At 47.0% G+C, this 10,935-nt stretch overlaps 4 protein-coding genes across 4 annotated transcripts; 3 read left to right on the forward strand and 1 right to left on the reverse strand.

The window, feature by feature from the left end:
* Positions 1–2,286: 2,286 nt before the first annotated feature.
* Positions 2,287–3,628, forward strand: BDV37DRAFT_237017 (uncharacterized protein). Its single transcript, XM_032080667.1, has one exon. It carries the CDS (start codon positions 2,838–2,840, stop codon positions 3,318–3,320), a length of 483 nt encoding a protein of 160 aa, XP_031946553.1. The 5' UTR covers positions 2,287–2,837; the 3' UTR covers positions 3,321–3,628.
* Positions 3,629–3,787: 159 nt separating this feature from the next.
* Positions 3,788–5,581, forward strand: BDV37DRAFT_109995 (uncharacterized protein). Its single transcript, XM_032078359.1, has one exon. It carries the CDS (start codon positions 4,105–4,107, stop codon positions 5,260–5,262), a length of 1,158 nt encoding a protein of 385 aa, XP_031946554.1. The 5' UTR covers positions 3,788–4,104; the 3' UTR covers positions 5,263–5,581.
* BDV37DRAFT_237021 (uncharacterized protein) lies at positions 5,543–7,793 on the reverse strand. The gene is made up of 2 exons (XM_032080668.1): positions 7,578–7,793; positions 5,543–7,435 (listed from the first exon to the last, which is right to left on the reverse strand). Exons 1-2 carry the CDS (start codon positions 7,677–7,679, stop codon positions 5,990–5,992), a joined length of 1,548 nt encoding a protein of 515 aa, XP_031946555.1. The 5' UTR covers positions 7,680–7,793; the 3' UTR covers positions 5,543–5,989.
* Positions 7,794–8,856: 1,063 nt separating this feature from the next.
* Positions 8,857–10,859, forward strand: BDV37DRAFT_237032 (uncharacterized protein). The gene is made up of 6 exons (XM_032080669.1): positions 8,857–9,174; positions 9,235–9,529; positions 9,585–9,660; positions 9,723–9,769; positions 9,820–9,995; positions 10,053–10,859. Exons 2-6 carry the CDS (start codon positions 9,293–9,295, stop codon positions 10,354–10,356), a joined length of 840 nt encoding a protein of 279 aa, XP_031946556.1. The 5' UTR covers positions 8,857–9,174; positions 9,235–9,292; the 3' UTR covers positions 10,357–10,859.
* Positions 10,860–10,935: the final 76 nt, after the last annotated feature.

The following is a 10,935-nucleotide window of genomic DNA, read 5'->3' on the forward strand; positions in this document are numbered from 1 at the left end:
TTTTTTTTTTTTTTTTTTTTTTTTTTTTTTTTTTTTTTTTTTTTTTTTTTTTTTTTTTTTTTTCCTTTTGTGTGTGTGTTCTTGTTGGGTACCTGTTCAGTCGCTTCTTTCTTTTTCTCCTATCGTTTTTCTCGGTCCCTCTCTTCCCTGCAATACTTCTCCCTCCCCGGTTAGGTCGCTCTACCGGTAACCCACTCTCTCTGTGATAGTCTCAGAGATGGAGCAGAGCCTGCAGATCAATCAAGTAATTGTTCGATGGCGCCGCGTCTAGATTGCTGTATGTCAACGATGAGCAGTGGGTGCAATGTGGCAGTCGTCCTTTGCATGCAATGTATCCATCGAAAAAAAAGACAAGGAAAAAAAGAAAACCACTAAAAAGCGTCGGTCGTAAGCTAATTTGGCAGGAACACTGTGGATCGTGGAAAAGGCGGCAGTCGGTTGGAGAGTGGATGACGGCGTGCGTGGGTCAAAGAATGGAAAAAGAGAGGAAGAGCGAAGAGGAGTCAGAGAGGAGAAAAGCGCGCTGCAGCGTCGCTCTGGCAGACGGTGAGTGGAGGACTGAGAGACGAGAAGCCGACGGGGCTGCAGTACGTAAATGCAGAAGAGGAAAGAAGTGTCACCGGCGAGGGTCTGGTTGGTGAAGGATGAAAGACAACGAATGATGAATGGAGGAGTGCTTCTGCGCCTGACGAAGGGCACAACAAGGTGGGGTTAATAGTGGGGATTGGGAGATAAAAACGACAGACAAACCAGGCTGGAAGGAAAATTTTAAATCTGGAAGCAGAGAAAAACAGTACTCAGGAAAAGAAAACAACTCAGAGAGACGACCCAATCCAGATACAGTATTGGATTCAGAATCAATCAATCAATCAACACTACAATGGAACAGACGAACGGACCGATAGGAACAGAAGCAACGAGTAGAGGAAGAAAAAGGGTGGGCGATCGACACATGAAAAGGGACGAAAGGCGATGGTTTTAAGTTCGGGGGTCGTGACCACCGGAAGAAATTGTAAAGAAATTCAAAATTCAAATCACATAAAAAGAGCGATTCAACATCAAGTTTCTTCCTGGGTCGGAATCTCTATGAGGCAAATTGTGATCATTACAGATCTTGCCTCCCTGGTGTTTTTTTTTTTTTTTTTAGATCAGAATATTCATCTTTGTTTGTCCTTTTTCTGTTCAATTTGATTTAGATTTTCTAATTCTTTTGATCAAAAATCGACTGATCTGGCAAAGATTGAGAAAACCGATCAATGAATCCACAATCTAAAGAACAAAAATAATAATAATAACAACAACAATCATAATAGATTAAGATTAGCATCTGTAGGGTGAGACTTTCTAATGAACTGTTGAGCAAATGGAAGAAGAAAGAAAGTCGGAACGGAAAGTGGAGGGAGTGGAGACAGACTCCAAATCCACTGGTGCGATTGATGCCTGATCGACTTTTTGCTGATTTATTACCCGTTCTGATGGGCGAAGTCGACATACATACATACATACCCGTGACCGGTATGTACGTATATAGTACCCTGACCGATGGCATGGAAGAGTACTAGTACTTAGTATTAAATCCACAGGTCCCGAATTGTTCCAGCAAAGTCAAAGCAAGTCAAGATTCATCCTTACTTTCATGTCGAATATTCTTCTATTCAACGCCACTTTAACAATACCAAACAGTCGTACAGACGATCTGCAGATGCGTCCCCGCTCATCCATTGACGTATTAAAAAGGTCGGATTTGAACACAGCAGGAGACCGGGATGTTACGTATCATCTAATAATAACTCAGTGGTTTTGGATATGACAGATATTGGTCTACCACAGTTTCCTTTCTTTTCTTGTTGGTTTTCTGGTTGTTGTCAGGTCCAGCCCGTATACTACCGTTCTGACTGGGAACCGTGGTTCTCGACGGAGCCAATCCATGGAAGTGGGACAAAGAGAACCGTCTTTGAATTGAAGTATATACCGACGACTAGTGTTAGCTTCAGGTACCTAATACTCTTCTTCCACCTCTCTTATTTTCAATCCGTTTCCCTATGGCCCATTCAATGTACTATTGAACACACGGGTAAGCCTATTGCCACCATGACTCCTATGATTATATATGTAGAACCTCACCTCAGCCGGTACGATAATTTCACTCCGCAATCGCTGCCCAAAACCTCGGAAGCTGCAGAAGATCGCAGCCCAATCACAATGTATCGCCTCCACTGAGGCATATTTCGTAGAGAAAAAGTGGTATTTAATAAAAGAAAGAGGAAAAAAAAAAAAAAAAAAAACCTTTCCTACTCTATCCGGAGTATTGTCAACGCAAAATGTCGCAACTGGAGGGGCAGAATCTGCAGAGTCAGCAGTAGGTTTCTCACGATCCATCATTTTGCATTTGGATCATACGGAGTAGCGTTCCTTGATTGACATAAACCCCACTTACTATTTACTTCCAGGCAATATATACTCGGTATCACATTTTCTTCCAGTCATCTACCCGTCAGGCCTTCAGTGGAGCGTTCGGTGTATGAACGGCATGGAAGCACGCTAGAAAATTATCCTCGACAAATGTCGATCCGAGTTCATGGGTGCTTGGTTAAATACGAGGAAACTGTTTGATCTTTGTTTCAAGACTTGACAAATAGCCGTTTGCCTCGGATGACTCTCACCCGATACTTCTATTGTTTCTGCGATTCAGTCAAGAGTTCTCTACAGGGGATGCTGGAAATCTCGGGGCACACGACCACAGCATCGTATTTAGAGATGACGTCTGACTGTGAGCGGTTCAGATAATAAGGCTTTTGGGCACTAAACGGCTTCACTTGTCACATTCTATCACATTCATGGGCTCGGGCTGGAGACCTTCGAATAACAATCGTTATTCTAAAGGGTCGACCTTGATAATGAGTCATCTGACTAGAAGTAAGGGATGGATGTGCTTTGGCAGTCAGCTACATGAGTCCCATGCAGCCAGTGGCTTAGTTTCCCGTCCGCATGAGATTTGCTGTCACGATCGCAGAGTATGGAACACATTGCAGTACATTCACAATGACTGGCTAAGATACGCATTTCAAATCAGCCGACTATCCTGGCTCATTTCACAGCTGAGGCTGAGTGGATCTAACCTTATCCCAAGCTTTGCGTCATGCTGTCTCCTTGAAAACCGTCCCCTTACCGATTGGCTCAAGAAACGCAGTGCATCGGGACCAGGGTGTTGCTTTTCGACCAGGCAGCGCTTCCATTCAGCAGCGGAACCGATGGATTCGGTCACTGTGAGTTGCTTTATGAGTTGCACGATGCCAAGTAATCGTTACTCACTCTCATGATAGATGATGCTGGTATTGATGCCCAATGTCCGAGACGGTTGTAGTACCTCCCGTAGCTTGTTTACCATTAACTATACACAGGGAGCTGTTCAATGATATCACTGTGCCGTTGTAGTCACTCTAAGCCATCCGCAGGTTCGGCGCGGCGTTGGACGCGGGGCCCGAAATTCGCAGTTTCTTGATTGTACGTGTACCTTGGCGTCTCCGATAGCGGTTGCGCGAAAATATCCATCCTCTGGTTTGGTAAAATTGTTAGAAAACGAAGATCCTAGAGGTCTTTGGTTGACTTCCCTTGGGATCAACATCAGGTGGTGTCTTGTCTCGATAAGGACCGATAAGATAAGCAACGCTGACTCAGCAAGTTGCCGGTCCAACGCGATCACCCAAACAAAAGAAAAGCGTCATTCCCCAGCCTCTCGATTTACTCCAACCACCGCAATTTCGGGCGGCGATCGAACTGTTTCTGCTTCCTAAGTCCTCAATATCTACAACTCTCCATTCTTGCATACTAATCAAGAATCAAGCGTCTATTGACACGAGAAGCAAATAGTCTACGAATACCTTCCAACATACCGCCTATCTACGACCCCGATCGAGCCTAATCTACGATAGTGGACCGCAACCGCCAGACGAAGAATTCCGACCATTCGTACACTCGCCAGCGGGTGGTACATCCACATTCCTGTGCAATCTGGAATGTCATATTACCTCATCGGACATACCAACTGACTGCATCAGAGTTCCGTCTTGAGCTACGTGCTCTTGACTACTCTCTTCGCCCAACATGCCTCCAGTTATACAAGTGGGGAACGACTTCCCCAGCATTCCAACTCCCGACAACAATGACGTGCTCAGAGAAATTCAGCTGTCACCAGAGGTCGAAGCCCTCACTGAACGATCGGTGACAGCGTCACTCGCGGAAAAGCCCCATTCCCTCGTAGCGCGAGATGGGTCATCGAAGTACATCCCAGGTGATGGCGCGGTAGACCCGCATAAGATCAACATGCAGGGCCTGCTGGCGCTTTTTGCCCTCATAGGAGCTGCGTTTGTTCTCGCTGCCATCTGGTTCTTCTTCTGGGCCAAGAACGGTGGATTTATCTGGCGAAAGGGAGACTGGGAAGACTACAAGTCGACAGTTCTACGACGCAAGGGACCCGACGGCGAAACCCTAAGTAATGCGACAAAGAGTACCAAGCTGGGGGGCGGCAGTGTCGTCGGCAAGCGCTACGATGACGACGGCTACACGGTCTCAGGATACACCGACACAGCGACAGAAATAACAGAGAAAGACGGACCCAGGCGCAAGCGCGGACTTAAAGAGAAACTCCTTGGACGACACAAGAACGAGCGATATGAGAACGAGGCGGATGAAGACATGCGCGCGTACCGTAAAGAGAAGCCAGCCCGAATCGGCGGCATCAACGCCGAGGCCGACGGCACCTACTACGGCAGTGACTACGACACTTCCAATCCACCCAGTTACTACCAGCAGAGCGAGATGAGCCAGGTTCGTGATTACGCCTACGAGCCGAGCCGTCACAAGAGCACGCGACGTGATTTCTCTTTCACCCCAGGCACCGAAGAAGTCCTGAGTCAGCCTCCAACAGAGCATCACCGCATCCGCGAACCCTCTACTCGCCGCCACAATCGTCGTCGCGAAAGACGTCACCATGCACCTCCGACATCGTCCTCGCGCCAGAGCAGTCCCCGCAAGCGTGAGAAACGGTCCGTGCCGGGTCATTACACCGAGCCACTTGACTTTTCGTCTGCCCCCTCGCGCTCCGAATACCAGTACTCGAACGTTGACACAGAGGATACTGGAACCAGGAGCTACCACCACCCGATCCCAGGATTGAGCAAGGGATACCGCCGTGATGGAGGACGGAGCCGTCGCCGGGACAGTCTTAGTGACAGTGACGGCGATGAAACTCGCTACTCGTGAGATCTGCAGTCTTCTTGCCCACAGAACTTTCACGATAATCTCTATTGGTAAATGTAAATAGTATGCTTTTATTTTTCATTTTGAACTTTCTTTCAAACAACACGACAAGCGCATGGAATATGAATGGAATGGGTATGGATATGGTCATGGTTAATGGAACTCAATCAATGAAATACATGTGTCGATGCAATATAGTTCACCAAGAACATTTGTTTAGGTTTATATACGATTATACCTATTTTACTTTCTTGAACTCTTAAGCAAGATCCATGATTATAAGCTTGGAAGTATCTTCAAGGACAATAGATGCCTGACTCATAATTTGATAGTAGATAGAATGATTGTGGTGGGTTTAACCTTGCAAATGCCAAAGGGATTTAAAGAATAGAAAAGAGATGGCCGAATGCACTTCAAGTAAATGCAAACTCCCATCGGTAATTCAACAAACGCCAACAATCCCAATCTACCAAGTTATAGTACAATGTGTACACAGCCCGAAATCAGCGCGAATAACGATCTGAGATGATAACAGGTTCGAAGTGAACCCAGGATCAGATGGCGGGAACGGAGTCAGAAACGTCAACTGGGACAAATAAGAAATCAAACCACATAATGTAAAGTCACAAAGAAAGAAAAAGAAAGATGGGAGGGAGCGAAGGAGTAAGTTCGTCTGGATGGCTGTGTCATACGAGATGCTCTTCTGCCGGTTCAGTGTCAAAGAAACTCCTCAAATCGAATGGCTCCCGGAAACTGTATCCCTAACACTTCCAGGCTCCTGAACGCTCATATCACTAGTGATTGGTGGCGGCGGGGGAGATACAGTGGCCTCGTCCTCAAACCATTGGTTCAATGACAACTGACTGACCTTTTGCTCATCGTAACCCTGATCACATAGGCTTTTGATCTCGGGTAAGGACTTGAGTTGGCCAATCTCAACGCTTGATTGTCGAAGCCGGTGAAGGAGCCATTTGTTGACGAATTTATTCTGACTGACGTTCTCCTCGATAGGGTCGAAAGGAGACATATCCTCTTCTACAGAGACCTTCAGAGGATCCTCCGGCTGGTTGGGAGGAGCAGCTGGATAAAGCTCATATATGAAGTCACGGCCCCGGATGCACTCTTGTGTCAGATGTCCTTTTTCGAAGCAAACTGTCCGCAGCTGATTCATATTCTGTTGCATATGGAATAATTCGTCGCAGATCTCTCTCCTTTCTGCTTCATAGGAGCGAAGAAACTCCATAGACTCATCGTCCATGGGGATATTCAAGGACTCTCGTTCCTCTTTCTTCTCCTGGATAAACAACCACTCCCTGTCCAGTTCACTCAATCGCTCTTGAATCATGCGGACGTCGGTTACACAGGATATATAGTCCACCACATCAGAAGGATCCTCTGAAGTTGAACTGGTAGTTGATCTCACGTCACTCAAACCATCGTGATCACTTAGGGGCGGCTCATTGGGCGTCGGAAGAGAATGATGACCATGCGATAAACGGGCAAAATCTTCCATAGCTGTAGTAAGCGTGTACTCATCCCGCTCCAGCTCGCTTTCAGCCTTATTATATTCTGCTTCCATGTCCGAGTATATACCAGTGGCGTCAAGAAGAGCTTCATTGTTCTGAAGCAATGACTGAATGCTTGTTGGAGTACCTTGAGCCACGGTAACATGTCTGATAAACTGCGCTCTGATATCGGCTTCTTCCTCCCTCTTGAACCTTAGTGCCGTGCGTCGCTCTTGTACCTCGGATCTTTTAAGGGCAACTTTATTCTGCAGGGCTAATAATTTATTGTTGGCGCTCAATATCTTAGCAATGTGCGCAGTATCGGGTCCGTCTGGCACAGTCTGGTGTTCCTGTGGGTCTTTAGATCTGCCCAGAAGTGAAATACCAGCATTGGCGCCCTTACTAGTTTCATTTTCAGACGGATTCAAGGGGGAATTGATATTGGGTGAGCCCTCATGGGGATGGGACAGGGATTCCTTAACTTCAACATAACAGCTGGCAGAGGAGAAATTTTGGGTGGAAATGAATGACCCCGATCCATTTTTCAAATCCAACCCAGGTGGACCTTCTGGAGAAGTCGGTGAGGGCGTTCCAGAAGGATGTGTGGCTTCCCCGGGCATCTCCAACTTTTCCGTAGGCAACGGCTGCGTAGAGCGCTCGTCACTTTGATCCTGATGGGCGAGAACACATATGCAAATGTGAGTAATAATTAATTGTGTAGCAGATAGTAGTGCTTCAGCAAGAAGAACAAGAATCCATGGCTGTTACTGGGTCTTTATGGTATACATCGACATGCAAATAAACGGGACTCACCGGTTCATTCTGCTGGGACGAAGAATGCCAATTCCACCTCAAATATTTTCGGACACGATCGGCCAAGTTTGGCATGTTCTCAGGCATTTTCCATGCGAACATGACTGGCAGAACCACTGTTCACGCAACGGAAAGCAAAACAACGCCCAAAGACCATCCACTGCGGGACGGGCCGGGGCCATACGAAGTATTTATTAAATCATTTATCGATGTCGGCTCCTATTTCCGGTTCTTGTCAGCGCCCCGTTTTGGGTTGCTCTTTCTTTTGATATTTTTCTTTTCTTTTTTTCTTCTTTCTTTGTGGTGGTTGTCTTATTTGTTTCTTCCCGCATGGATTTGACTCAGCACTGGAAGGTGCCTTTGTATGACACGTCTCCTGGATGAATCCGAGATCAGCAAACAAAGCGCTGTGCAACCTTCCAGCAAATCCACAGGCAGAACCCGGACAGAGTACATACAGACGGTGGATGGTTACATCGGGAATTTGAGTCTCGAGAACGACGATCCTAACATATGGTAGATTAGTGGATGACGACAGCCACTGAACCACGTTTCATATTTCATTCCTTCGGTTCCGGATTAACGGTGAGACTGACTCGTATATATGGGTTGGAATGGTGACTGGCCCGCGACCGGTGTTGGTTAGTGACGATGACTAGAGCATTAGACTGACGCTAGAAGAAAATGAACCAACGGTCTATTGGCGCTTCAGGCGGACCCTCCATGTCTCCGGCGGGGAATCAACAACAAAAGAAAGCATTGTGAATGCTGTCTAGCGATCAAGGAGTCCAATTGCAACCATGGAGGAGACCAACCGGAATTCAAGAAGACACAAAACCCTCCGGTCCTCGCGAAATATCGCTTCTCTGTTTTTCTTTTTCGGAAGCGAACGTCAGGTGCATCCCACGCCTGCGACTCAGCGTGTGCCAACAAAGACCCAGCGGCAGATGGCGTGCAGCTCGACTTGATGTCGACAGGGAATGCACGATGAATTATATCGGAATGGCTATGGATGGGGCAGAGAACCAGAAAAAAGAGCCGCATATCCTCTCTTACCATTCCAAGCGTCCAGCGAAAATGGACGATCGCACTTCTTGGAAAGATTTATAGCCCGATTCCCATCCGACCATTGCAGGTACAATGCCAGGATTCCAACTCTTCTTGACCACGCTGGTTCAGATAAAGCCCAACTTGGCGCCCCTCCAACCGTGTCGTCTCTTGTATGTTGCCCTAAGGAGATGCTGTAATCATGGCTTCCGACCGGGACCCAAGAAGAGAACCGACCCGCCGCCGTCAGAGTGGTAAGGGGGCCTAGCTTTACTCCTGCCGCTTTAAGCATCTCACTAATAGCATCGCTTAGGAGCCTCTGCCTTACCACAAAGGAGCCGCGACTTGTATGACCAGGTCTTAGCCACGAGGGGGTATGCAACTCAACACGACTTTCTTTGGTAGATATACCTGCTAAGACGCCTAACGACAGAGAACTACCACGTTCCCAGCCAACTCTACCGTCGCCCGAGTATGCAAATTCTCCCAGGTATCAGGGTAATCATAGCCTTCCCTTCCAGGCCCCTAACGAGCAGCCCCCAGTACCAATGTGAGTCAGACAGTTGCGAGCTCCATAAAGCAATACCGTTTTCCTAATGACTGGCATAAGTCAACAACCTAGTGCCACCCATCCTGGCGGTAACTATACTCTCGGGCAGGGCCACTTCATGAGCCAGCCTCAGTCAGCACATGCCAATATATCTCATACTGGTCATCACCTACCTTCCTTGACTAGCCATGGCACCGGAGGCGGTCAGGGTTACATTGGTTGTCTACCTCATCCACAAAGTGTGGACAATGTGACATATGCGCTTTCCAAAGCCACGATTGGGCCACCTTCTCCTGGATCTCCTGTGTATACCAGAGACAATAAGGGGTATTCATCGGCCAACAATGCCACGAGTGTGAGTATAGAAGGATTGAAACCGGCAAGATAATTGAATTTGACGTTTGTCACAGAACGGACAATTCACTCACCAGAATATTCCCCCGCCTGTCAGTTCCGGTCCTACACCCAGTGAACCGCTTGATAGTCGTACGTTTCAACATTCGAGTAGCTACTCATGATGTGGAAGATCATGGACTGATTATAACCAGGTTACAGAGTGCAGGAACATCCCAGGACGTTTTTCAAAGTTGGAAGAGTATGGATGTCTCTCCCGAGATTGCATCACTCACCTAACTATGTATGCAGGTTTTTGCTGTCGTCTGGCACGAGGGCATGGGGAATGCAGCGCCTCTGAAAGGGGGTACCAAAAGCCATGCAAGTGATCGTGAATTGATAACTGAGGGAAAGTTCGGCGCCAAGATCTTCACTGATATCCGCCGCATGGTAGTCTTCAAGGAACAAGCTCAGTGTGCATGGTGCTTGTAAGTCGCTTAGAGGGTGCTCGTATCTAGCAACTTATGCTTATTCGAAGCCTTTAGCCCGGTGCACACCTACAGCCGTCTGGGCGTCGCCAAAGCGAGTGTGGATCCCTCGAAACATGCAATCATCTATATAAAAGGCACACGACCGGCGTACGGTCCCAACGAGCCAAAAATGACAAAGGACCCCCTGGAGGTAACTCCTGAGCCGTATCAAAAGCTACACATGATGTCTCGATTGAACTTTGGTAAAATTTATACAGTTGAACATAACCAAAGGGTTCTTCCCGTTGGGAATATCAGCGAGGAATCCATGGCCAAGTTCCATTTATATGCGAAAAGGGAAACCGAACTTGGCTACTAAGGGACCTCCAATGGAGAACCTCGCATGTGGTTCAGCGGCAATCTTTGCTTCATCTTCGTCCTTTCTGTTATTTTGGCTACGATCATTGGCTTTCTTGCGAGTTCTTCTTTGATAACCACATTGTCGACCCCTTCCATTAAACGAATGCAATTGCTCGAATGGCCTGCTGATATGTGTTAAGGCAAACCTGATTTGCTACTCCCATTGATACGTTATTTATTGCTATGCATCATATCTTCAACAACCTCGTCGCATTCAATTTTCTTTCTCTATCGTGCTACACCACTAGGGATTAACTTATGGCAGCCGTGCTCAACCATGGCCCACGAGTGTATCTGTTGTGTTAATGGATGCATAGCATGATGATATATTACTATTACGCCTTCCTTTGTGAGATAATACGAGACTTCCGATGATTGTACCCTCACATGTTGAAACCATCGTTAGTTTACTGATTTCTGTTACAAACTCATTTCTATCGACTTGAAGTTGTGAAATGTTACATATTGCCTTGAGAATATATTTCAACCCTAGTAGTTTGAGACCCACCAGTACTATTCCCCATGTAGTAGTCAAAGA

The sequence above is a fragment of the Aspergillus pseudonomiae genome, assembly GCF_009193645.1.
Source record: "Aspergillus pseudonomiae strain CBS 119388 unplaced genomic scaffold BDV37scaffold_3, whole genome shotgun sequence".
In the NCBI taxonomy this organism is placed as follows: domain Eukaryota; kingdom Fungi; phylum Ascomycota; class Eurotiomycetes; order Eurotiales; family Aspergillaceae; genus Aspergillus; species Aspergillus pseudonomiae.